A 27,741-nucleotide genomic window follows, 5' to 3' on the forward strand; every position below is an offset into this window, starting at 1 on the left:
AGCAGTCTATATCAAGAGTTATTTGGGAGCAGTAAACTATCAGTGTAGCTTCTCTTCAAATATTTGGCATCTTTGCGTTTACCATTGAGTTTGGATAGTTTTTTCCTTGTGTACAATTTTGAAAATTGAAAAACAGAATAGGAAGTGGTGAATGATAAAACTTGGGCCAAAACCATTAGAAGGAGACTTACAATTTTAGTAGTGCAAAAGAATGAATATTTTCACTTTGGTTTATCTATTCGGTGGTCAGCTTTTGAAATAGCTTTTGCAATATGATTGGGAAAAAAGGTAAAATTGTTAAATTTTACTCTCCGTGTCCATTTCAAAAGAATGCTTTCTGGTTAAAGATGTAAGAGCATATTTAACTATAGAAAACTGTATATAACTGTGTGATATATACAAGGCTAAATGAAGCAAACATTTTATAGTGGTTGGCTGTAAGAGAATATTTTCCTTTCTCCCTTTCTGAGCTTTTGAAAATGAAGAATGTGTTTGAAAAATTAAAGAATTGATGCACTCCAGAAGTTTGTTAATGAATGAACCGTGCATGTAACTTTCTTGTTGTTTGAAATTATTCCAGGCATAATATCATGGGTCCTATACACATCAAATAGAACGTTTGAAATACTTGACTTGGCAAGTTTATTATTACCTCGGTTTAACGTTGCAATGTAATTTTTTTCTTACCCCTTCTACCTCCGGAAGAGTTAAGTTTCTGCTCCTGGGCTCCCCTAATGCAGTGACTCTCCAAGTACGGCTCCTACTCCACCGTTCTTTGTGAGAAGTGCAACTCCTTTTTTCAGTTCTTATTGCTTCATAGTTGTTCATACTTTCATATACCTAAGGGCTGCTTATTAATAACTTATGAAGCGAATTGTTAATAATTACTAAAATGTGTATTCATAAGCCAAAACTAGTGTAGCATTAGAGTTTACTGTTGTCCCTGAGTCTGTCCTGGGAAACTTGGCAACAGTGCAAAGCTTCTTACATGTCATATGCAGAATGGGGTTCCTGCCATATTCAGGAAGGGTGCTTATTTAGGATGTATCCTCAGTGTGGTCTCAAATGGATCTTGGGTTTCCATTGTGCTTCCTCTTTTCTACCCCCCTCCCCCACCTGCCATTTAAATTACTATTAGCTTCATCTTTATTTAATTTATGGGCTTTTGGTTAACTTTTCACTGTGTGGTCAGGCATAGTTGTACCAAAAATGCTTTGGCTTATAATTTAAAACATGAATGTGTTGCAGCACAGATAAATCTTCATTCCCCTTTTGCTAATTCTGGTATATATAGTCACCTAAAAACTTGGTTGTAAGAGATACTTGAAGGTCACTAAGTTCCTTTTCCACTGGAAAAACGGTCAAGGGAGAGGCCTCCTCCTAGTAGACCTAATGCTTTATCCGTAAGCTTCTATGGCATGTGCTGTGTTATGGGTCCGGCACTAGGTGTGTTGTCTGTTGCTGTCCTTTGTCCCTCTGCCAAGAACATGAGGACCTTTCTTTGGCTTTGCTTGGTGCATATAAGCATTGGGTTTATATTTATTGAGTGATGTTGTCTCAGTTTTTCAAAGTGATAACTCCTTTGGAAACATTTCATTTTTACAGATTTTAGAATAAATTCACTTAAATTACTTATCAACTGCCTATTAGTTTCTAATAGGTATCCAATTGAGTATGCAATTGACTATTTAAGTAGATCTCTTTAAGGAAAGTGTTGCTATACATGCTATTGACACATTTTGTTTTCTTAATAGCAGAGAGTTCTGTAACAGTAAGGTCCTTTTTCTTCAGATTTGTGGATGATATATGTGTTTGAGTAACAGATCTATAAGACTTCCTGTTATTTGGTCTCCCAGGGGGGATAAATCCCCAATAGTGTGGCGTACTACGTGTGGTTTTCCCCTCCGTACTGTAGCCATCATTAGCGCTTACCTCAGTTCTTCCTTAGCATTTCCGTTTTGGATTCAAGGCAAAATTTTCAATTCTTGAGACCAGGCAAGTATTATTTACTTGTCCTTTTTTACTATTATTTGCTTCTGGAAATTCCTTACTCTATCCCAGCCCTAAATTTTATTTCTTGTTACAATTTTTGAATATTAAAAAGATTTGACTCTTCTCCTTTGTACTGTTTCAGGTCAGGGCTATCTTCTATAATTTATTCTGCTAAAAAAATCTCACCTGACCACAGCCACCACTGCTACTGAGTTAAAAAGTTCCCAACATTTTAGAAGCTTTTTCCAGCTACTCCTTCTCTACCAATTCAACCAGAAAAATTAACTACTTTTCCTCCCAAAGTTGTACTTTCTGTAACTAACCTCTGTGCATAGCAGAAGTATGAAAATTACCCAGTGCTTTTCTCGGACAATGTGAAGGTTAGTTATGATCTCTGGGATAATAGTACCCTATCTGGTTTAAACTTCAAGTGGCCAGCACTAATGCAGATAGTTTTGGACACGTGGGTGACATGTAAAACTATCTTACCAGAGCTGCTTTTCCTTTTGGGGGAAAAGTGAAGTTCCAACCAAATATTTCACAATCTTCCCCCCCTCACCCCCACCCCCACCACAGAATATCAGATGCTTTTGAGTCTAGAGAAAAACACTCTTGTTAAAATGTCTTTAGGTGGTTTCTGTTTCAACTTGTAAGTATACTCTTGACATATAATACACTTTTCTTATCTACTTATTGTACAACTAAATAACCTTGTTGACCTCCAACTTTTCCCCATTTAGACACAGTCTTCAGAAAAAAAAAAAAAAAGTTATGGTCTTTGGGCTGTTCTGTAGAATATTTTAAAAACAAAAATATTTGAGTAAGGTTGTCTACCTTTGAGTTACACAGGTGTATGCATTTGACAAAACTTGGCATGTATATTCTTAAGACTTGTATCTTTCATTATGTGTAGATTTAACCTCTGAAAACATATTGAAGGCCAGTTAGTGATATACATGCTGAATTATTTAGGGAGGCAGTATACTAATACCTGTGATTTACTTTGAAATGCATCAAAAACAGATGGATTGAGGATAGGTGTGTGATAAAGCAAGTATAGTAAAATGTTATTGTTAGAATGTAGATGGTGGGTATGTAGGTGTTCACTGTAAAATTCAACTTTTCTGTATGTTTGAAGCTGTCCATAATAAAATGTTGAGGGCGCATTAAACATGACACTGGACGCTATCCCTGGTCCTATGCATATTCACTATCTTAGGATAAAATCCAAAACTTGATCTAATGAAAGAAAACCATTAAAATTTTCAATGTATTACATGTTGTTACTCTTCATGGTATAGGATTTAGTCTTTGAGAATTGGGGAGTGGCTTGGAAAAAATTACTGCATCCTGGAACACTGTTTTGGAATGATGAGGTGAAGATGACAGCAATGGTAATTTCATGCCCAAAGTGTGTTTTTTCTTCCTTTAGCCATTCATTTAACCAGCTTCTCCCTTCTTGGCAGCATAATCCTGAAGTCTTATTTTCAGAGAAAAGAAAGTATTCTTAATGTCACTGAGCTTTATTATGATTGAATGCAAGCAAATATTTGAAGGGATGAATCATTGATTCCTGGACCATCGTCAGACAGGGTTAGATCAGTTGGCCAGATGTCTCTGTGGTGGATAGTTTATGATGGTAGAGGTCTGTGTTTTGAGTACCAGACCTCACTGCCTTAACACTGAACTTTCTGAGAGCCCAAGTTTGATTTCTTTTTCCCTTTCAGAGCAACGCTAAAGTAAATAAAATGTAAAAATCTAATAAATCATAAATGACATAGAAATGGAAAGAATAGTTGTTACTTTATTTTGTAAAAGGAAATGTTTTATAATTATGCACTTGCAGCAAAATGGCTATGAACAGTATAATGATTTAAAACGCATTATCATTTAGATGGTAAAAAGTGTCTCTACTAAGCAATGGCATCCAGTGGCATCATTATAATGTAATCAGTTGGTGGTTGCCACGTCAGTTGATGACTGCTACAGCCACAGATCTAGTCCTTGTGTATATTTAAACTATGTGACTAGCTTTTTTTGTTCTCAAAATCGAGCCAACCATCTAATGCTAAGTAGTCATCAAAGTTATGTGGAAGTATATAGGTATTTGAGATGTTTTGCCTTTACATAATCTCTATTCTTATTCATTTTCCATTTCATTCAGTCTGTCAACCATTGAATGACATTACCCATCAGCAGGGTACCATCTTGATTCATGATGCTTCATAGGGTGGGTCTGTTGGGAAAAATAGGGAGCTATTTTATTCATTATGTCAATATGTACTGTATATAATCATTAATGGATGTAACTGTACTCTAATGGCTTTTTTGGCTGCCTTCTTCAGAAGGCTAAGTTCAAAGATAGTATCAGTTCATTTTTCTGGAAAGGGAGATTAACTTTTTTGACCTCAGAAGAATCACTCTGTAGTGTTTCAATTTGTTCCTTCATCCAGTTAGTAGGTCCCACCTATTGTGACACATTTCTGTGTTAGGTTCTATAGCACAGTGATTTCCAAACCTGACCACCATCAGAATCAACTGGAGAATTTGAAGAAAATAGTTGCTTGGGTCACATCCTAGAAATTCTGATGTTAGTGATTTGGAGTGGAACCAGGAATTTGCATTTTAAGAAGTACTTAAGCAATTCTAATGGACATTGCCTTTGGGATGATTAAGCTACAATCCCTTCTAAGGTTCTTTGTCTAAAAGTATGGATAAGTAAAAATTATTTTAGTACAGGGTAGATGATAACTATAAAAGATAACTTCTTTGGTTATCTTAGTGCTGTTTGTTTCTTTGTTTAAAGTTTATCTCGAAAGAGAGGGGAGGGCAGAGAAAGAGGATCCCAAGCAGGCTCTGCACTGTCAGCGCAGAGCCCCATGCCAGGCTTGAACCCACAAACTGTCATCATCACCTGAGCTGAAATCAAAAGTCGGATACTCAACTGACTGAACCACCCGAGTGCCCCACAGTTATCTTAGTGCTCTTTTTTTTTTTTTTAATGTTTATTTACTTTTGACAGAGAGAGAGAAAGACAGAGGGAGAGCAGGGGAGGGGCAGAAAGAGAGGGAGACACAGAACCTGAAGCAGACTCCAGGCTCTGAACTGTCAGTGCAGAGCCCGACGCAGGGCTCAAACCCACGAACCGTGAGATCGTGACCTGAGCCAAAGTTGGACACTCAACCGACCGAGCCACCCAGGCACCCTTCTTAGTGCTCTTAAATCAGGTCTTACTCCAGAGTCCCCACATCCCAGATTATTTAGTCACTCATTTTATAATAACATCTTGCATTTTTGGATCCAGTGTAAGTGTAAGGCTCTGTGCCACATGTTTTACATGCACTATTCCATTTAATCCTCACAGTAGTACTGTGTAAGAACTATTATTATCTCCATGTTTTAAAGTGTGTCAATAGTCAGGGTACTTAGAATGCATAGCTGTAAATATTGCAGAGCTGGGACCTGCGCCCAGTCTTTCTGACTGCAGAGCCCCGTACCCTGTACTGGAGGTGGCCTCTGGCATCCTGCATAAGATCTGTAGGCTGAGTGTTACTGGTCTTAAAACAATGGTCCTTCGGAAGAGGACCACATAATGATTTTTGGAATGAGATAAAACAAAGGTGTGTAAAGTATAATTGTTTAACTTCATTACCTAGTCTTTTGCCTAAAGTATTCACAATTTGTTCTGTGAGAGAAGTATAACAAGTGGCAATGATTTCCTGATAAAAGCTATATATTCTTTAGTACTGAATAAATCTAAAAGAACATACCCTTTGTTCACTTATGTCCCCTGCCTTTAGATGTGACCCTTAAAGGTTCTCTGTATGTTCATTTCAGAAGTTTTTTAAAGATACCAGCTCTTTTTTTTTCTTGTATGTTTCAGATTTCCCCCACCTAATTAGCCTCTTCTTTACACCTGGTCTTTAATTAAAGAGAAAGTCTTTAATTTTAAAATATTTGAAAACTTTATTTTTTTACTCCCATTTCCTCCTATGACAGATTTTGTAGTTGGCATCATTTTGGGGTCATTTAGGGAAAATGACTCCTTTGGAAGAACTTGACCTGAACTACACTTGAGTTCAGTATGAAAATAAGCAAAAGCTCACTGAATTCTTGTCATCTTCCTCCAAATTTAGTCAGATTTTTATAAATACCTATAGGTACTGGATATCTTCCCTTTACTTTAGAACAGTACTAAAAGGAAATCTGCATAGATTAATTATTCTATATCCAGTTTAGCAAAACATTTTTGGATAGAATGAAGTTTAAGACTTTGAGATTCAACAAGCTTTTTTTTTTTTTTTTAACCCACTGTATTTCTCAGAAGCATTCCCATCATTTCTTGTTAATCTAAATAGCTTTACAAGTGATGGCATTAAACTGTAATTGTAGGATTCTCTGTTCTCTCCCGACACTTTTTCTGAGACTTAATCTCAACTGACATTCTCAAATCATTACCAGTTTTTTAAAATGCCTGATTGGTCTCCCTTCCGCAGTTATGCATTCCCCAATTTAATGTGTCTGAGTGGACTGAATCTTATTTACATGACACGCCTATCCCAACTTCCATATTGATCATCTGGAAAGGCTCAGGAGCTTTAGAGAAGCCAGTAGAATTCCCTCTGCTCCAGTAACCCCAACACCACGGAGCAGTTCAGGGTAAGAGAGCACTTGGCCAGGAAATGAAGCATTACCAAATAGAGTTCCCTTGTATTGAATCCTGGACCACTCCCACTACCGTCCCCGAAGTATTAGTTGGTTTAGACACAGATTTTTATGGCCTAGTGGGTAAGAAACTATGACAATCCAGAGTATGGATTTTGATACAGACTTAACTGGGATGAGGAGTAGTTTTAGATATACTGGTATAGAAAGATGTGCTGTTGGTGTGCCTGGGTGGCTCAGTTGGTTAAGCATCCAACTCCTGATCTCAGCTCAGGTCATCTGCCCCATTCATGAGACCGAGCGCTGCATCAGGCTCTGTGCTGACAGCATGGAGCCTCCTTGGGATTCTCTCTCCTTCTCTCTGCCCCTCCCCCACTCATGCTCTCTTTCTCAAATAAACAAAAAAATGTATTGTTAAGAAGAAAAAAAGCAAACCTCAGATGTTTATGGCATCATCCTATTTAAGTTAAAAAATTGGCCGGGGGGGGTGGGGGCGCGGTGGTGCACCCGGGTGGCTCAGTTGGTTAAGCATCTGACTTCAGCTCACATCTTGATCTCATGTTCTCAAGTTCGAGCCCTGCTTTGGGTGAGCTAAAGCCCCACATCGAGTGAGCATGAGCCCCACTTCAGGTGAACCCCACTTCTCTTTCCCTTTCTCCTCTGCCCCTCATGGGATATTTTTTTTTCTCTCTCTCTCCCCCACCCCCACCCCCGCCCCCCATCCCAGCCCTTTGCTCACTTGCGGCCTCTCTCTTAAAAAATAGTTGTTGTTTTTAAGTATATTAGTGTGCAAACAGACACATGAAGCTTTTAGCAGGGGTTACCTCTGAGAAAGGAATGGGCTATGCAGAAGAGAGGCTTTCACTTTTCTGTAGACTGTATGCAGCATTTCAGTCTTAAAATGAAAGTGCATCCATCTTTTGTTTTAAAAAGTTAACAGATGGGGTGCCTGGATGGCTCAGTTGGTGAAGTGTCCGACTTCAGCTCAGGTCATGATCTCATGGTTCATGGGCTCGAGCCCCATATCGGGCTCTGCTGACAGCTCAGAGCCTGGAGCCTGCTTCAGATTCTGTCTCCGTCTCTCTGCCTCTCCCCCACTCCTGCTTGCTCGTGCTCGTGCTCTCTTTCTCTCTCTCAAAAATAAGTAAACATTAAAAAGTTAACAGATAAAAAACTTTTAATATAATTCTTTGATATTTCATGGGAGTGCTCTAGTGGCATATCAACTGGGCAGACCTATCAGAAAACGGGTTCTTTACCCGCTTCGTCTGAATTGTTCCAACAGTGTCTTCTCTGAAATTTCTGTGAGAAGGGCTGGAGCACTGCTTCTTAAATATGTTACTTTTTGGTCTTAGCAGCATAGTTTATAAGAGCAATAGAAATTTATAGCAGGGACCCTTTTAAAGCCTTATTTCTGATTTCTGTCTCTTGTCCTTTTAAGCATTGAGATCTCTTAGTTATCTACTCTCTGAGGGGAATTGTATGTGTACCATGGTCCCTGCAGTAATGGGAATGGTATTACTTCAACTCTTTGTTGATTCTCTTTTAAGAAGCTGTTTCCAACAGAGTCCTTGTCTCATGCTCCTACCTATACTTCAGTCACATCCTTTTAAGTATAACCTCCAAATTTGAAAGACAGCCTGACTGGGGAGAACCAAAATACCTATGGTATTACTTGGCTCAGCCATTGCTATCTTGCTAGTCTGGAGAGAGATACTGTCTGTTAACTCTCTTCTTTCTTCCCATCCCTCCCTCCTCTTCCTTCTGTTGTCCCTCCCCCTCCCTCTATGGGTTATATTAGATTATTATATGTATGAGTAAAGGCTTTCTGTCTCCATCTATCTTCTATCTCCATCTCCTTTCCTTTAGTTTTCCCCCATGAAGAGTAATTAAACTAGGCAAATATTTAAAAGAATTTGCTGCAAATCTGTCCCAATAATGGAGTTAATTTTTCTCTTGCTTTTCTCTTGCTCCATTGAATTACACATTTTATTTATAGCTATTCCTGAGCCAGTGCTCAATATACACAGATTTAATTGTAAATAACCAAATGTTGAGAGTACACACTAGTCTCTATTCCTTATACGTCCATTTTGTCCTTATGGGTCTTGTCTCTGGGTCTTGGCATGATTTTTTACTTTCTATTGCCAACCCCCTCCCACTTCTGTTTTCTTCTTCCAAATCCTTTCTAGACCTAACCAGATTTTCTCAGTTTAATGAGGAGGTGGTTCTATCATTAGGTTTTTGTTGATGACCAGACTGTATGGGATGAGAATTGCCATCCATGAATTCCTGGAGGGCAGGGACTGTGCCTTGTTCATTTTTATTCTCCCAGTGCCAGCATGGTGTAGGCATAGGGTGCCTAGTCAGTATTTTTAGACAAAGATCATGGGTGTGCTCTTTCGTAACTTAGTAGCAGCAGACATATTGTACAAAAAACTCATCGTTGTGAAAATGTAACTTTGTAATGTATATTTGCCTCTCTCCAAACAGTCTTGCTGACATAACAGAAAAACTTTGTAACTGCTTGTATGATTTCTGTAAATTCTCAAGAGTGCCTCCAAATGGGAAACGTGTACAGTTTGGTGATTGCATTCAAGTGAAACACTCTACTCTTTATTCTCCTTGATACCAAATGGGTGCTAGCATATTTGTATCATAACTTTTTTTTAAAAAATAAGCATCTGTAATTAGTTTATTTGAAATATTAACTTTTCTCATACATTTAAATTTAAAAAGGAAACAGTTCTTTTTTTTTTTTTTTTTTTTTTAATCCATTAAAGGAGTCTTTGCAACAACAGCACACATTCTTCTAATGTATTTCTGCATAGGTAGAACCATGCATATGGATTTTGGGGGGAAAAATCAGTGGTAATTTGTGTGGTTTACAAGGATATGGTTTAGCAATCAACTTTATGTTGTAATGCTAAAAAGAAGATCTTGATTGTAATTCCCTCATGTAAAGGTACCTCTTTGTGTCGGAAACCTATAAAAATAACCAGAGATGATTTCCCACTATAATCCTATGCCTATAAAATCAAACTTAGAAACTGTGAGTAATTAAATGACCAAGAATCTTTGATGCATTTTTCTTTTCTTCTCTTTTAGAACTGCCACTGGATGACCCAGATTCCCTGTAATTGATAATGTTGGAGATTGGTTCTGCAACTTTCTTCCATATTCGTTTGTTAAAAACAAATAGAATGCAAGTTCCTCCACTCCAGATTATGAAAACAGTACTTGGAAAACTGAAAACTATCTAAATGATTGTCTTTGGTTGGGCCGTGTTCTTAGTGAGCAGAAGCCTTGGCCAGGGTCTGCTGTTGACTCTTGAGGAGCACATAGCCCACTTCCTGGGGACTAGAGGTGCCACTGCTACCATGGGTAATTCCTGTATCTGCCGAGATGACAGTGGAGCGGAAGATAGTGTTGACACCCAGCAGCAACAAGCCGAGAACAGTGCATTACCCACTGCTGACATGAGGAGCCAGCCCCGGGACCCTGTTCGGCCACCAAGGAGGGGCCGAGGACCACATGAGCCAAGGAGAAAGAAACAAAATGTAGATGGACTAGTGCTGGACACACTAGCAGTCATACGGACTCTTGTAGACAAGTAAGTATCTGACTCCTTGCCACCTCCTATGAGATGACAGCGTTCTATAGGAACCATAACCTTTGACTCCTTCACTTCATTAGGATCTCTTCACCAAGCCTTGAGCTCATAAGGCAAGGGAGAATATTTTATTTCTCCTCTGATGGCAGAGTAAATTATAAGCTTTGATATTTTTACTTGCTAACATCTACTCCTGTCTGGAAATATCTAAACATTTCAATAGCAGAAAACACAAAGCTACGATCTTTATTAGGGAATGTAGTAAATAAGGAGCGAGTTTGTGTTGCAAGCTACAATAGGAAATGGTTTCACAAAGACTGATTCTTATCTTGCTTGCCTATCTACGCCACAGACCAGAGATTCAAGATGAGTTATTTTTCCGAGAGCATGGCTGTGTGCACTTTCTGTTGGTGATGTAGGGACATAGATCAAGGAAAGCGTTCGTCCTCCTCTCTTTTTGTATCCCTTATTTGGCCATCTTAGATCCATTTGGGAGGCTTGTAAATTGAAACTGCAGGGCACACCTGTACGTGTTTTGTTTCTCCCCTGCTTTGTCTAACTATATGTATGAAATCCCAGATTGAATAACAGTGAAATGAAAGAACATTGTTCAAGTTGAAAAAATATTTTAACTTAACTGCAGTTCAGTAGTTAGGAGCAAAAGTTTTAGAACCATGATCAACCAAGTTTCAAATTTTGGCCCAGCCCCTTGACTAGCTACATAATAGTGGGCGAATTAATTCTCTAAGCCTCAGTTTCCTCATCCATAAGAGGGAAATTATGTCTTTCTTACAGAGATTATCATAATATATGTAAAGCATCTAGAATAGTGCCTTACACATAACAATCACTCAGTAGATGATAGTATTTTTTTTAATGCTTATTTATTTTGAGAGAGAGAGAGGGAGCACAAGCAGGGGGGAAGAGCAGAGAGAGAGAGAGAGAGAGAGAGAGAGAGAGGGAGGGGAGAGAGAGAGAATCCCAAGCAGGCTCCACACTGTCAGCACAGAGCCTGACACAGGGCTCAATCGCATGAACTTCGAGATCATGAGCTGAGCTGAAATCAAGAGGAGCCAGACATTCAACCGAGCCACCCAGGTGCCCCAACTTTTTTTTAAAGTTATATCTGGGTTCTTTTTGCCTTAAAGTTATATCTGCTAGTAAATTTAAGTATCTAAATATTTGATAATCACTTTTATAAAACCTAGTTTTAATTCCTCAAAATTATAGCGTTAAGCAAGGTATACCTGTGCATATTATTCTGAGGGGAATTTTTTTCCCTCATAAAAATAAATTTATTTTGTACATCTTAATATCTGCTGTAGAACAGGCCGGGGAAAGGAGGTTCTTATAAATCTTCTCCATAACCAATTCAGAAAGGTCTTCCTAACGTTATTAATACCAGCCTTTGAAGCAGTTCTGGTATCTGACTCAATTTTGTTTATACTGTGGATAGACTCTTTTTATTTCTTTTTTTAAATTATTTATATTGTAGTTAATATACAGTACAACATTGGTTTCAGAGGTAGAATTCAGTGATTCATCATTTACATTCAACGCCCCGTGCTCATCACAAGTGCCCTTCTTAATACTCACCACCCATCTAGCCCGTCTCCCACCCACCTCCCTTCATCAACCCTCAGTGTGTTCTCTGTCAGTTAAGAGTCTCTTGTAGTTTGTTTCCCTCTCTTCTCTTTCCCTGCCCTTCCTATATATCCATCTGTTTTATTTCTTATATTACACATATGAGTGAAATCATGTATTTTTCTTTCTCTGATTGACTTTTTTCACTTAGCATAATATATTCTAGCTCCATCCACGTCATTGCAAGTGGCAAGATTATTTTTTTTTTTTTTGATGGCTGAGCAATATTCCATTGTATATATACATCTTTATTCATTCAACAGTCAAGGGACATTTGGGCTGTCTCCATAATTTGGCTATTGTTGATAATGCTGCTAGAAGCATTGGGTTGCACGTACCCCCTTGGAATCTGTATTTTTGTATCCTTTAGGTAAATACCTAATAGTGCAATTGCTGGGTCATAGTTCTGTTTTTAGTTTTTTGAGGAATCTCCACACTTCTTTCCAGAGCGGCTGCATCAGTTTGCATTCCCACCAGCAGTGCAAGAGGGTTTCCCTTTCTCTGCATCCTCACCAACAGCTCTTGTTTTGTTGTTAATTTTATGAATTTTAATGCTCATATGTTTGTAGAAATTATTTATTGAATATAAATCTATGCCATTTACATCCCTCAAACTCAGTCAAGAAGCTAGAAACTGTTAAAGTTTCTTCATGGTGCCTGTTTTTTTTTTGTTTGTTTTGTGTTGTTTTTGAGAGACAGCACATGCAAGCGCGTGAGCAGGGCAGGAGCATAGGGAGAGAGAATCTTAAGTAGACCTGCACCTAGGGGGTGGGGGTGGGGTGCACACACACAAGGCTCCATCTCACAACCTTGTGAGGTCATGACCTGAGCTGAAATCAAGAGTCGACGCTTAACTGATTGAGCCACCCAGGTGCCTCTCTGCATGGTGACATTTAAAACATGCTATAAAATTATAATGAAAAGTTTCCCTTCCCAAATAAGGAAACCACAAGCAGTGTTATTTAAGCCCATTCGAGAAGTACAGAATAGGCTTTGCCGTATTTTTTAAGAAAGTGATTAAGACAGTATGGAAGCAGAGTAGGAGATTTATCTCCAATCTTTTAGAAAAAATTACACGTTATAAGTGAACTTGTTGATGAAGCAACTAATTCACTAACCTGAGGCAAATAGCATACATTTGAGTCATAGGGTCATCTTTACCGTAAACCTGCTTATACCAAATTATAGCTATAACTCTTCTGAGAATGAGCAAATAAGGCAGATGTAGAGCAAGTGTGACGGGACCTGTTCGAGAAGCTAATGGCCAAACAGCGTTCAGACAGTTACAAACATAGTCACTGTAGCTTGTTTTTCAGAATCTACTAAAGGAGAAGAACTTCATACCTATAAAGTTTATAAGGCTGTTAAAACTAACCGTGGAAGATAGGACTGATGGACTTGGTAAGAATATACCTAAAAGGATGTATGCAGATGTCACAATTTTAGAATAATTGGTATCGATTGTTCCCCTCATTCTGCTTGTTACTTAGGAAAGGATGATGTTGATCTGAGAGAGGGGAGCAGTTTCTAAAGCTGTAGTGAGAGGCTTATATAGGAAACACACTTTAAATATACTCAAAGTCGTTTTGAAGTTCTCTTATTTGCATTTTTTTTTTTGGGGGGAGTGACTTTATCCTCAAATTGTCAGTGGTATTAATATTATTCTCGTATAGTTTGGGACTTTAAGTTACAGACTCCTCCTGATAGAAGTTTTTTCCTCACTGTGTGTGTGTGTGTGTGTGTGTGTGTGTGTGTGTGTGTGTGTGTTCTGTCTTCCTCTCTGTCATTCTGTCTCTCTTCCTGTCATTTTTGCTGTTATCTCCATCTACCTTCAGTCTACAACTTAACCTAAAATTGGCAGGTCTGCGTTCCCATAGCCTGAGTACTGCTACATGGCTTTCTTTGCCTTTTCTGTCACTGGAGACTTGCAGCTTGATATCAGATTGTCATTCCTAACTTTTTTCCAACTTCTTTCACTGAGAGGGGAACCCCATCTGAGCTTCACTTCCTGAGTCTGTTCCATCCCTTGCACAGGTGTGGTTTTGGTCCCCATTACCTACCCTGCAGGCATAGAGCTCCTGGTCACCTCTGTCTAGTTCCAGACAGTGAGCCCCATTGTCCTGCAGCTTTAGCTCCTGCGTCCCACCAGGAATTTCTGCTGCATTTCTGTTCCACAGAGAAGTTTATCTTGTTTTTTGAATGTAAGGATGTGTGTGTGTCCTTAAAGTGTATCTGTGTAGAATCGAGGTGTTGTAGTCCTCATTGGTCACTGACTCTACCACATTTTTATTATTCTTTCCTTTTTCCCTAATCCCGTTGTCCCCTTTGCCTGACCCACTAACCAAATATCAATGGGTAACCATTCTCGTGAATTTAAGGTTATTTTCTTCCAATCTGCCTGCCATATGTATATTAGTGTCTCTATAAGAAGTTTATAATAGTATTTTGTGTGTGATTTTAAAAACTTACATAAGTGATTCATAAATCTTTGTTTTTAACTTCTGTCAACATTATTTGAGACCTGTGTTGCTGTGTATCAAGCTACAACTGCTTCTGAGTCCTGCAGATTATTCCTTTGTATGTTTGAAAGTCTTATATTTTGTTATCCTGTTATCTGGTGATGGTCACTTACATTGATTCCAAATTTTTGTTCCTACAAATAGCATTATGACAAATAATCTCCTACACATCTATTACCTGTGTTAATAGTTTCTCTGGCATTGTTGGGATATTTAATTTCATTATTGCCAGATTGCTCTCCAGAAATATTTGTAATTGGTCAGTTACATCATTTAAGACAAATCTTTTGAATGGTTATTTGTTATTTCTTCTGAGAGAGAGAGAGACAGAGAGAGAGAGAGAGAGAGTGTGCGCGCATTCAGGGGAGGGGCAGAGAGAGGGAGAGAGAGAATCCCAAGCTCCATGCTGTCAGCTCAGAGCCCCATGCAGGGCTAGATCTCACAAACTATGAGATCATTACCTGAGCTGAAATCAAGAGTCTGACGCTTAAGGAACTGAGCCACCCAGGTGCCGCTAAGGCAAATCTTTTAAATGATAATTTTCCCTTGTTATGGAAAGGTACAGGGTATGTCAGATAACCAGTACCTAATGAATACCTGAAATTAACTTAATAATTTCCATATCATAAGAGTATTCTGAGGATTAAATGATTGAAAACAATAGTTTTTACAGGTTTCTTCATAGTAAAGCAGAGAGCCACGATATGTAAATAAACCTGAATTAGATCTAAGTAATTAGATTTATCATTGTTTGATGGAAAATATTTCGTTCATTAGTGAAGTTCCCCTAAAGCACTTCCTTAAGATTCCTGGGATCACAGATTGAAAACCCACTAAATTACAGTTTATAATGCCATTTTAGAGCATCATCTACAATATTAAATATCTCCTTGATTAAGTTTGGTTTCTTTTTCTTCTACTGCCATTTTATGAAACTTAAGCACTAGTGTTATCTCCCAGAAGAACACTTAAAAATGAAGACGTTTATGTAGGCGCTTGCTTCCATAAATCCTCAGTTGAGATTGTAATCTCCCTTCCTGGTGTTTCTTTGAGGTAAGTTGGAGGAAGATGATTTTGGCCTTCCTAGCTCATCTTGGTTGGCATTGGGCCTCTAGAGGAAAGCTGAAAGTAGTTCTGTGGTCTCCAGTTCTAGTCCCATGCTTTTGCTCCAGGCCATGTGGTGGTCCGTGCCTATGCCCTCCCGCCCCTTTTATTTGTGGGCCATCACAGATGATGGTCTTGGTCTTGAAAATGAACACATGTGGTGTATATTTGTCCTCACAGCGTGTATCTCCAGTTGTCTCTTCCATCTCTTTCTCCACAACCTTCCATGTTCATTTCTTCTTTCTCTTTCTATACCACACTGTCAGTTTGAATTTTTATTTGGAATTGTCATTTCTTATTTCTTCAAGTTTGATGTGTTGACTATTTGTTTTTCAGTGATCAGGAACCTCCCTATTCAATGATTACATTGCACGAAATGGCAGAAACAGGTATTTTTCAAATTTTTTAAAAAATATTTTCTAATGAATTCATAATTATGGAAAATATGACCACTTTTTTTTAAATAAAAGATTCCAAAAGTACTTAATACACATGACCATTAAAAGCCTTACGTGTGCAGAAGTTTTCCTATCCAAAGGTAAAAATTAATAATCACTATATATTGCATCCTGAATATATAGCTGCACCTCTCAGCAACGGTTTTATTTCACCTAAATTATTAAAAGAGAACTTGGGGGAGCATTGACAGATCTTTGACCAAAACTCTTCCAGAATGGGAAGGGTAGTTTTTTGGCCCTTAATTTCCTAAGTATCATTCTGAAAGTAGAGCCAACTGCTTCAGATATTTAATCTTCTCTGTACGCTCCTATGTTATAAACAAGATGCTGAAAACTATTTTAATTATAATTTGAGAACCCAGGACCATAGCTTCAATTCTCTCCAAATAAAGATGCCCCCAAATCACCAGGCTCCTGCAAATTAAGAATCTTTGGTTCTACCGTGATGACTACAATTAACGACTGTCTATGCCAAATGTTAACTGCTTAAAAGCTACAAGATGAAAGCCAAAAGTGTTTCTATTTTAATATAAAGTCACCTTGTGTTATAAGTGATATATTTTCACATTTTAGAAATAGTGGCTCTACCATATAATCTTATTGATTTGCTCTTAGATGAAGGATGGTTGGATGTTGTCCAGTCTTTAATTAGAGTTATTCCATTGGAAGATCCACTGGGACCAGCTGTTATAACATTGTTACTAGATGAATGTCCATTGCCCACTAAAGTAAGTTAATACTTCTCTTTAATGAAACTGTCACCTATGCTTAAACATAGGATAAATGCCTACAAAGAACCTTTGATATAATGCATTTCCTCTTTATACATTTGGGGTCTGTTTCATTCAATATTGACTGAATATTGACTGAGGGGCATTATGTAAACTTTTTTATTTCTAATGAAGTGCTACATCCTCTTTCTATCACTAACTTACTATAAAGCTTTGGTTTAAAATTTTAAAATGTTAAAAATTAAAACATTTATATTTGAAACAGCAATCTTCTTGAAGTTGGAAGATGATGTTCAATTGCTGAGCTGATTTTCTTACCTGTCTCTAAACAAATTTCCTCATAACAAAAGGTTTTCTTTAATGTTTCCTATTAAGAGAAAAAGCTATTATACTAAAAGCCCTTGTGAGTCTTACTCTAACATATTAAAGATTGGTATGACCTTGATTTTCCTTAAATAGAACAAAAGTATCAAACTTTCATTGCCTTAGTCCATATCTTCTATGGAATGGGTTTTTGTTTTTTTTTTTTTTAATTTTGGGTGCTGGCATCTGTCATTTGGTTGAGCCTCAGACATTTGGGCACAACATGGAAAAACTTATGAACAGAAGAGAAAAGCCTTTGGCCCAGTCACTGATGAAATGACCTTTACCTAGGCTTATGAGAGGTTTCTGTTATAATTTGCCTCAAAAAACTCTGGTGAGCTTTGTTCTTGCTTGATTAAAAAAAAAAAAAAAAAAAATGTAAGTAACCTTTTACTTAAACATCACTAAGACCCTATTATTATCAATCATATTGGCATTTGAGTGGATTTAGTCTGTTTAATGATTCAGGAGTAAACAGCATATTTTTTTAATACAACTGGTACATTTTTTTTTTTTTTAATATTTATTTATTTTTGAGACAGAGAGCATGAGCAGGGGAGGGGCAGAGAGAGAGGGAGGCACAGAAGCTGAAGCAGGCTCCAGGCTCTGAGCTGTCAGCACAGAGCCCGACGTGGGGCTCGAACTCACGAACTGTGAGATCATGACCTGAGCCGAAGTCAGACGCTTAACCAACTGAGCCACCCAGGCGCCCCTACATTTTGAATGAAGTAGAATCTAGCAATTCATGTAAGAAAACTTCCAGGTTGATCAAATAACATTGATATCATTGGGTACATTGTATCATTTTGTAGGTGCATTCTGAGTTAATTTCATAACTGGCTATAGCTTTTGTCTCAAATGATTCCCCTGGAGGAAAAAACCTAAGTGATGATATATTTACCAAATTCCCTTGTACATTTTTGTTTTTAGGATGCACTCCAGAAATTGACTGAAATTCTCAATTTAAATGGAGAAGTAGCTTGCCAGGACTCAGGTCATCCTGCTAAACACAGGAACACATCTGCAGTCCTAGGCTGCTTGGCTGAGAAACTAGCAGGTAACTCTGGAAACCTCTACCAAGAAAGATCTTCAGTTTTTTTGACATGATGGAGAAGATTGCAGGTCTTTAATCAAACCTGTATCAGAAAGGAGTGTCTCAAAAGAAATAAAATAAAAATTTAATTTAATTTAATTTAATTAATACTGAGGGACAAGAGCTAACTGGAAAAAAAGTACTCAAAGTCCAAAGAGATGAATGCAATCTAATTTAGCTTTGAGGATTTTCAGAGACATTTATTTATTTTTAAATGTTTATTTTTGAGAGAGAGAGAGAGAGAGCACAGGTGGGGTAGGGGCAGAGAGAGAGGGGGGCACAGAATCTGAAGCAGGCTCCAGGCTCCGAGCTGTCAGCACAGAGCCCGACATGGGGCTCAAACCCACGTACTGGGAGATCATGACCTGAGCCGAAGTCGGATGCTTAACTGACTGAGCCACCCAGGCGCCCCCAGAGAGACATTTAAAAGAAAAAGTTGTACTCATTTGCTTTAAAATTAAGAATAAAAGGTTACATTCAGTATAATAAATAAAGATTATGGAGGTATATATTTATGCATATAATAGGTAATATACATTTATGCACTTTATAGAGTTTAGCTAGATAATAGAGACCTACAAGGTAGGAGAAGAAGAAAAGGAACTGTCATTGGAGCAGTTCCTGAGAAGAGAAGCAGATATTTAACTTGTTTATGAACATTACCCACTTTAGAAAGTTAGCATCAAAGTGCAGGTGAAGAGCTCAGCTAGTTAGAATCCTGTATGGTGGAAGAAACAATGGATTCCAAATCAGGACCTGTGGGTACTGCCTCCGATTCTGCCATGTGCACCCCAAATGCACCAGAATGAGTGACTTCACTGTGGGCTCCATTGCTCAGCTGTGAAATAGAAACAGTAATTCCCTGCCTCAGAGCAGGAGGCTTGAAGAAGACACTGTGCGTGAGAGTACCTTGTCAAAGAGTTCTTAAAAAACAATCTTACTGTTATTAGTTACTGATGAAAAAGAATATGGCCCATTTCATTGTATCTTGTGTTTGTTATGTTTGTCCAGGTCCTGCAAGTATAGGCTTACTTAGCCCAGGAATACTGGAATATTTGCTACAGTGTCTGGTAAGTGAGGCATCAAAGCCAGTTATTCTTAGTCATCTACAACTGTGCATTTTTCAAAATTGCCAGCTTAACCACTGGCACAGGGAATGGAATCAGTTATAAATTTTATTTGCAGGTGTTTCCTGAGTGTTTGTCTATTCCCTCCTATGTTCAAAAAAAAGAAAAAAAAAATGAGGGCGGGAGAGGAATTTATTGCAAGCAAAAGCAGCTGAGTTGGTCTGGTTTTAAATTTAGTCCTAAGATAGCTGCTGTGATTGGCTTTTGTGTGTGTGTCCTTAGGGTCGGCCAAATGGTAGTAGGGACCTCTGCAGCGGAAACAAAATTACATGGCATTCCAAGCCAGGAAACTGTCAGGTCAGATTGCCAGTGCATATAAATCTCCACTTCTTCCCTCCCCCTCTGGCTACTGCTCTTATAACTGTTGTCGTGGAGTACTTGATCTATTGTCTGTGAAGCTTGCGGTTTGCTGAGGTTGTGCTGTCAGATCTCTTACACTGCTGGACTGCAGACTTGACTGGTCTGTATTTGTTAAAGTTATTTTTGCAGGCCTCCTGAGCATTGGCCTTCTTCAAAATCTGAAAGACCTTATTTTTCAATACTTATATGATATGTACCTAAGACACACCCCACTATGCTAAGCAAGCCCTGTGGGGATACAAAAGTAGTATAACCAGTCCTTTGCCCTTAAGAAGTTTCCTGGTTAACTGGGGGAACAGAACTACTCGGACAAGACAGTTAGCCTCCATTTTATGACGGGGCATGATCAAGGGCAAAATCCTCTCTCTCAGACTAAGTGCCATAAGAGTACTGAGAAGGTGATGGGGAGGTGGAAGATGGCGGTGGTAAGGGCCAGGAGAGCCATGGGAGACAGGCTTCCAGATGAAGGTGGCATCTCAGCTAGGTCACATCATAGGTTAGGATTTGACTGTGCACACTGGAAGGAAAAATGGGTTTTGGCTAAGGGCCCATCACCAGCAGAAGCTCAGAGATAGAAATGACCATGCTCCTGGCATATTACAGAGAATTGTCTGTTCAGGAGATGGTGTTTACAGACAGGAGGACAGGTCTGAACATCCTGATGGGGAGGGCTCTGGGCCTGAAAAACCAGACTGAGGAATTGAGAGTGGGTATGGCAGGAAGCAGGGTACCGAACAGGCTTTGCTGCAGGGCATGCTGGTGGTTGCATGAGAGTTGCAGAACCTTTGAGCCCCAGGGAAGTGAGTAGGAATCACCTGATGTTCTAGAGCTCCTTTGCAAGCTGCTAACATAGCTGCGGTAAAGGATGGCTCTGAGAAGGTGTGATGTTAAGCAGGTAGGTTTTTCTTTAAATGATGAACACATGTGATGTGAAGTTAAATGTAATTTAAAGAGCGCTGTCCCACCTACCATTAGCATTTGTGGATTTCCTTGCAGAGAACAGACTGAAAACTAAGCCATAAGGTATTCATTCCATCATTTATAATTTTGGAACCTGGTAGTAATGTGTGGTTCTTTTAAGGCTTCTGAATAAAAGTCATTCTTAGCTACAATTCTAGGTTTCTGTTTGGCTTCCTGAAATCAATGTAAGAATCCGCATGGTTTTCTTTCACAAAGCCCTAATATAAATGTTACTAAGTGGAATAACACAGTGCATTTAACAAAATACTTCTGAAATTTGCATATCTGTAAATGAACCCGGTGGCTTCAAGAAAATAATATACAATTTTATGAGACTCTGTCTTGGTTCCTTATTACTAGCAGTATTAGCAAACGGAGGATTAAGGACTCAAATGAGTAAAACTCTTCTGATTGCTCCAAAAAAATCAAGCACATATTGGGTAAGAAGAAGAAATTGGTAACTCGCCGCCTCTGCAGGGGAATGATGTTTTTGCTTTATGTTTCTCTGTCTTTTGTTGTCTTTCAGAAGCTACAGTCCCACCCCACAGTCATGCTCTTTGCACTTATTGCGCTGGAAAAGTTTGCACAGACAAGTAGGTATAGTGACTTCTTGCACTAATGATCTTCTGAATTGGCTGTTAAAAATCTTATTTTTATTACTTACTGGATGAGCTTATGCTTTGAGCCCCATCAAACAGGTACACGTTCCGTATTTGTCTGGGTAGACACTTCAAGGCCAGTGAGATATAACAGGGACAAAAGCCAAGAGTTTCTCACCTAAGAATCAAAGCTTAATGACCATGGTTACTGACTTTTTGTAGCTAAAAAGTTAATGATGAGGGGTGCCTGGGTGAATCAGTCAGTTAAGTGTCCAACTTCTGCTCAGGTCGTGATCTCACGATTCAGGAGATTGAGCCCTGCATCAGACTCTGCTCTGACAGCACTGAGCCTGCTTGGGATTCTCTCTCCCTCTCTCTCTGCCCCTCCCCCATTTGCACTTTCTCTCTCTGATGCAAAATAAATAAACCTAAACAAGAAAAAAAACATTAGTGATGAGATTGCTACTTCCCAGAAAGTAGTCAAGGCTCCTGGGCTATGTCCTTATTCTAGTTTCCAAGTTTTCTAATTGCCTCTCCTCACTCCTTCCCACCCCTTACCTGCCCAGCAAATCATCCTACCCTTTCATGGTTAATTCAAGGTTTATGTCTTCCCAAACAGGTGAAAATAAATTGACTATCTCTGAATCCAGTATTAGTGACCGGCTTGTCACATTGGAGTCCTGGGCTGATGATCCTGATTATCTGAAACGTCAAGTCGGGTTCTGTGCCCAGTGGAGCTTAGACAATCTCTGTAAGTAGCAATTGTCCTTCCAAAAAGGAAAAAGCCTGTTTCCCCTTCCAAACCCATTTCTTACACAGGACCACTATTCTGTAATTCACTATTTTGTAATAGTGAATGTGCCACTTACCTTATAAGGTCTTATACTGTAGCTTGGCTGTATTCTAGCAGAAAAACATTCTAGGGACCCTCTAGATAAGGATTATATGGAATGCTTCTAATTCCAGCACTCTTTCTGTTCACAAACTTTTACTGATACCCTACTTCCTGCTGCATCAGGGCCATTAATGAAATGGCAGTGTCTAGGGGTGCCTGGGTGACTCAGTCAGTTAAGCGTCTAACTCTTGATTTCAGCTCAGGTCATGATCTCATGGTTCATGAGTTTGAGCCCAGCATCGGACTCTGTTCTCATAGCATGGAGCCTGCTTGGGATTCTCTGTCTCCCTCTTCCTCTCCCCTCCTCCCCAACGTGCATGCACCTGCTCAGACTCTGTTTCTCTTTCTTTCTCTGTCTCTCTCTCTCTCTCTCTCTCTCCCTCCCTCTCTCCCTCTTTCCCTCTTTCTTAAAAGTAAACATTAAAAAAAATAGCAGTGGGGCACCTGGGTGGCTCAGTCAGTTAAGCATCCAACTTCGGCTTAGGTCATGATCTTGCGGTTCATGAATTCAAGCCTCACGTTGGGCTCTGTGGTAACAGCTTGGAACCTAGAACCTGCTTCAGATTCTGTGTCTCCCTCTCTCTCTGCCCCTCCCCTGTTCTCTCTGTCTCTCTCTCAAAAATAAATTAAAAAAAAAATAGCAGTGTCTAATCAACTCTTCTGACACAGACTATCTCCTCACTGTCCTATAAGCGGGTCCCAGTGATTCCTGCCTCTGGGCCTTTCCCTCACTTGGAGTTCTCTGTCTTTACTCTCCTCTTTATCCTAACTTGGCTCTTCAAAACTCAGGATGCGTCTTACCTATGTCAGGAGGGTTGCTCCCAGCTTTTCTTGTTCCCTTCCAACAGCTGCTACTAATCCTCACTCCCCCTCCAGAGTTAGCACTGTGTAGAAGCACGGCTGGACATGTGCACCCCCTGCTCCTGCCACAGCACTGTGGGGAGTTGCTTTGTGCACGGCCTGTGTGGTGCCAGTGAAAGAATCGTTCTTAGAAAGTATAGTTTGGCTTTGATTGCATGCAAAATAACAAATCCAGAGAGCAGAAGCACGAACCTCACAGTGCTGTCCTAGCCTGTCCTAACTTTTGCTTAATTGATCCTCATGTGGTCGTGCAGCAACAGAGCCAAGGTCTTTAAGTCTCCCTACCAATTCTGCCATTTCTGAGCACCTCCCCTTAACTAGAATGGCAGCCAGTGATGACACTAGCTTCTTCCCCACAACAGCCTACCTTAGAAATATGACCACTTTTTCTTTTGCAGTTTTAAAAGACAGTAGGCAGCTGACCTATGAGAAAGTGGACTTGAATAGCATTAGGGCCATGCTGAATAGCAACGATGTCAGCGAGTACCTGAAGATCTCGCCTCATGGCTTGGAGGTAAAGCTTTCATGGATGGAACATTCAGGGGGAAGAAATCTTGGTCTCATTTTCACACCCTGGTTCTGAACAAAAAAGCAATTTTTTGCAGAATAGATGGAAGTTCATTTCATACTCCAGGAGTGTTTAGAGGTAGAACTGGCAGACAGAAGGTGTTTGGGATATTACTTAGTCTTTTATATCCCACACGTGCTATACTCATAGTAAGTAAGCACTATAATATTTTTTGACAATTTGATTTTTTTTTTTTTTTTTGTAGTTTCAAGTTTTCTTTAAATTCCAGTTAACATACAGTGTTAATATTAGTTTCGGGTATATAATTTAGTGATGCATCACTTACATACAACGCCCAGTGCTCATCACAACCAGTGCCCTCCTTAATGTCCATCACCCATTTAACCCATCCCTCCACCCACCTCCCCTCCAGCAATTGTTTGTTCTCTATAGAAAATTTGATGGGGGCGCCTGGGTGGCTCAGTCGGTTGAGCGTCCGACTTCAGCTCAGGTCATGATCTCACACTCTGTGAGTTCAAGCCCCTCATCGGGCTCTGTGCTGACAGCTCAGAGACTGGAGCCTGCTTCAGATTCTGTGTCTCCCCCTCTCTCTGCCCCTCCCCAGCTCATGCTCTGTCTTTCTCTGTCTCAAAAATAAAAATAAAAACATTAAAAAAAAAATTTTTTTTTTTTAAAAAGAAAGAAAATTTGATGTAAATATGTCAGTTTTCAATCTCTGCCATTTTATTCAGCTAAAGGTACAAAGACTAGTGTTTCCTAAAGAAGCCCTTCTTTTTTAAATCCCTGCATAACCAGTTGTATTCTGTCTAATGTTCCCCCTCTTCCCTGTGTGTTGGAAATGTTGCCGATTTTGTGGTGCACGTTGGTGAACGCTGCTTCTGTACAAGAAGGCACCATAAGGCACTAGACATGTCAAGATTAAAGAACTGTTTGAAGAGTGGCTGCAGACAGCTCTTTGATCTTGTATATTGCCAAACGCCTCCGTAGTTTTCTGCTTTAGATTATCTTGGGGTATCCCGTCTTCTACCCTTCAATGTCCTTCTCTGTCTCCATCCTAACAAGTGCAGGTTAAAGCCATGTTAATGCATCTGTAAAAGATTCCACTGTGAAGGTAAATACCTGTAAGTACTTCAAAAAGAAGCCAGTAGCCCTCGTTAATTCTTCCTGTGGCCATCTTTGAGGCCTTTCAACCCTGTTAGAGCTCCTTGGGGATAAAACCATAAAACAGAGTGTGCTTCATTCTGTTTTGCACTTTTTGTACCTGGGGATGTACAGAGAAGGAAATGACCATCCACCAGAAGCTTCGATAAGGAAAAAGACTCCACCTCTGAGTGGTCACTTGTCTTTAGTAGTCTCCAGGCATTGATGGTAGACTATGACCCGCTTTGGTTTTGCCAGGCTCGCTGTGATGCTTCCTCTTTTGAAAGCGTGCGTTGCACCTTCTGCGTGGATGCTGGGGTGTGGTACTACGAAGTCACTGTGGTCACTTCTGGCGTCATGCAGATCGGCTGGGCCACGCGAGACAGCAAATTTCTCAATCACGTGAGTACCCTAGAGAACTGTGTGAACAGGGCCAACCGTAGGCTTTTGGTGAGCGGGTGGAGGACACGGCTTTTTCAGGTAGGCTTGCAGTGTCATCGTGCCTCGGGGTGCACCACGTGCTGCCAGATCCCTCGCAGAGGGGGTGCCGAATGGATTCAGAAAAAGCGAAACACAAGTGAAACCGCCCGTCAGCTTTTGTCCCCCTCGAGTTTCAAGTTCACATTCGTTTTTACCTACAGGTTGGATGTGTCCTTTGTCTCTGTAGGGTGTCTCCTCCCCCAGCCACATTGTTGGCTTGGTTTTCGTATTGGGACCCAGCATGACTTTTACCTTGCATTTAAGCTTTAAGAACCTTGTAGGAATTCTCTTCCTTTCATAAAACACTAAATATTGGCTTGACTTCTTTAACTTGACTTTTATCTTGTGATTGGTAGGCACATTTGTTTTCAATATTTAGTATTTATCTTTTGTTGTAGAAAGCTGGCAGGTAAGAGGGAAGATGAAATCCACTAGAAGAAGCAGGATTCAGCTACCGCTGCTCGAGTGTGAGGGCAGGGCTTCCTCTCTTTCCTATAGATATTAATTTCTTGCCAATTTATGCCCTTCTGATGCCCAGCCTGATCGACTTTCTTGTGTTTTTCCAATTTTAAGCTGTTTGGAATCAATCCAGTTTGGATCTGGAATCTTTTGTGTGGATGTATGATTTTTACCCTTTGAACTGGGAAAACACTTTGGATTATTTTGCTAATTTAAACAGTAGTCTCCCATCTGTAAGGTGCTAGGTTGGGTGTTAGAAGTGAACCAACACAACCAAACTCTGCTTGCCTGCTATAGGTATAGTTTCGGAAGGACCGTTTCAGCAAGGCTGTGTAGCATCTTAGAATTGTGCATGGCCTTTTACTAAACTCCTTGCTGGAGAGACAACTGGAGGAAGAGAGTCAGTGGAGAGGTCAGATTCTTGTCCAGGATAGAAAACTAGACCCCAGTCTGCTGTTGCTTTTGTCGGGACCTTTCTCTGATGAAGGGCCTCCTCACTAACAGCACCTTAATTAAGACCTGGATGCGTGAGACTTTATTGTGGCACCATGTGGTCAGAAGTACACGGGTCTGGAGAACAGTGCTGGTTAGTCTCTTAGTTCCCACCTTGGGCACTGATTTAAAGCAGGTAGCATCAATTATCCTGACAATCTGACCCAAAGGAGGTCCCGAAGACAAGTTTTTAGACCTTAGGGAGCAAAAAGGTTTGTTTCCAGAGCGTTGTCATTTTGGAGCCATTCCTCTGACTCCCACAGCAGTCTGTACTGCCACCACGTCCATTTCACATATGACAATTGGAGACTGGGAGGACCTAAAGAATATTGGACTAGAATTCAGGCTCCTTCCTGTTCTAGAAGAGTCATCTTCTTTGCATTTGAAAATGGAAAGAATCTCAGAGAATTAGCTAGGTTCCTCATTTGGGTGTAAAAAAAGTTGTTCCAGAACTAGAAGAAAGATGGAAATCTCTAGGGAGGAAGCTCTAGGACAACATTTGTTTCTTGTCATTTGGCAACAGCACCACCACCGCTCCCACCCCCACCCCTCCCCCCCGCCGCCCATGAGTCTATGTGTAGTGTATCTAATTCTCGATATTGTAAATTTTTTTAATATTAAAATTTTTTTATTATTTACCGGTGAGGCTGCCACTAATTTCTGCCATATCATTGCAGAAACTTTGGCTCCTCAAATTAAGATCCTTAAAATGCTGTTTTCCTATCCTCTAAATTGCTTGACAGACTTTTAATTTCTTCCTTTAAAAATCAAAACCAGGGGTACCGGGGTGGCTCAGTCTGTTAAGCATCCACCTCTTTGGTTTCGGCTCAGGTTATGATCTTATGGTTCATGAATTCGAGTCCTGCGTCAAGTTCTGTGCTGACAGTGCAGAACCTGCTTGGGGTTCTCTGTCTCTCCCCATCTCTTTGCCCCTCCCCAGTGTGTGTGCTCTCTCTCCTTCTCTCAAAATAAATAAATTAAAAAAAATTTTTTTAATCAAAAAACATTTTTTTTCCTGATCTAAGTACTTGTTGATTCTCTGTTAGAAGTCAATGAAGTCTGATACCTCTTTTCCCAAACGTAGGATTTTAATCATGTTGCCATACTTACAACTTTGCTTCAAACGGACGTTCTGGTAATTCTGATTTTTTTTTTTTTTTTTTTTTTTTTGCCTGTACAGACGGGGTGTGGTTTTATGAAATAAGTCATCCCTAGGATACACCCAGTCTCTAATGACTTGAAGTCAATCCACAGTGCCTCTTCTTTTAACTCTTACTGCTTGGACTGCAGTTTTGAAAGGATGATAAAAGTGTTGGGCTCTCATTAAAATGAGAAGCTTAAGGACAGTTCTTGTTCAGGTCACCTACAGAATAGTTGGTCTTGTGTATTTTTATGGAGGTTTGGGTGAAACAAGTTTTTAAGGGTGCATTTTGAGTTATCTGAAATAACTTTTGCCTTTTCATGAGCATCTACCATACTTTCGCGTACTATCTCTAATCTTTTTGAGAGTTTGGGAAGGTATTATTCTCTCATTTAAAGATGAGAGTGAGGTTCAGACAAATAAATTTAGAAACTTACCCGAAGTCACCTGGCCTCCAAGTGCTAGAGAAGAATCGAGACCCTGGTCAAGATAACCCATGCTCCTTCCCCTGGAGTA

At 39.7% G+C, this 27,741-nt stretch overlaps 1 protein-coding gene across 2 annotated transcripts in view; it reads left to right on the forward strand.

The window, feature by feature from the left end:
- The window catches only part of RSPRY1 (ring finger and SPRY domain containing 1), a 44,171-nt gene that overhangs the window by 2,802 nt on the left and 13,628 nt on the right, over window positions 1–27,741 (forward strand). For both annotated transcript variants that reach the window (XM_045442842.1, XM_045442841.1), the window contains exons 2-10: window positions 9,766–10,270; window positions 15,874–15,926; window positions 16,611–16,723; window positions 18,020–18,146; window positions 19,194–19,252; window positions 21,156–21,222; window positions 21,848–21,979; window positions 23,383–23,498; window positions 24,912–25,055. In XM_045442842.1, the coding sequence (XP_045298798.1) occupies window positions 9,921–10,270; window positions 15,874–15,926; window positions 16,611–16,723; window positions 18,020–18,146; window positions 19,194–19,252; window positions 21,156–21,222; window positions 21,848–21,979; window positions 23,383–23,498; window positions 24,912–25,055 (1,161 nt within the window). In that variant the 5' untranslated portion in view covers window positions 9,766–9,920. The remainder of the gene's footprint in view (window positions 1–9,765; window positions 10,271–15,873; window positions 15,927–16,610; window positions 16,724–18,019; window positions 18,147–19,193; window positions 19,253–21,155; window positions 21,223–21,847; window positions 21,980–23,382; window positions 23,499–24,911; window positions 25,056–27,741) is intronic.

The sequence above is a fragment of the Leopardus geoffroyi genome, chromosome E2 (assembly GCF_018350155.1).
Source record: "Leopardus geoffroyi isolate Oge1 chromosome E2, O.geoffroyi_Oge1_pat1.0, whole genome shotgun sequence".
Classification (NCBI taxonomy): domain Eukaryota; kingdom Metazoa; phylum Chordata; class Mammalia; order Carnivora; family Felidae; genus Leopardus; species Leopardus geoffroyi.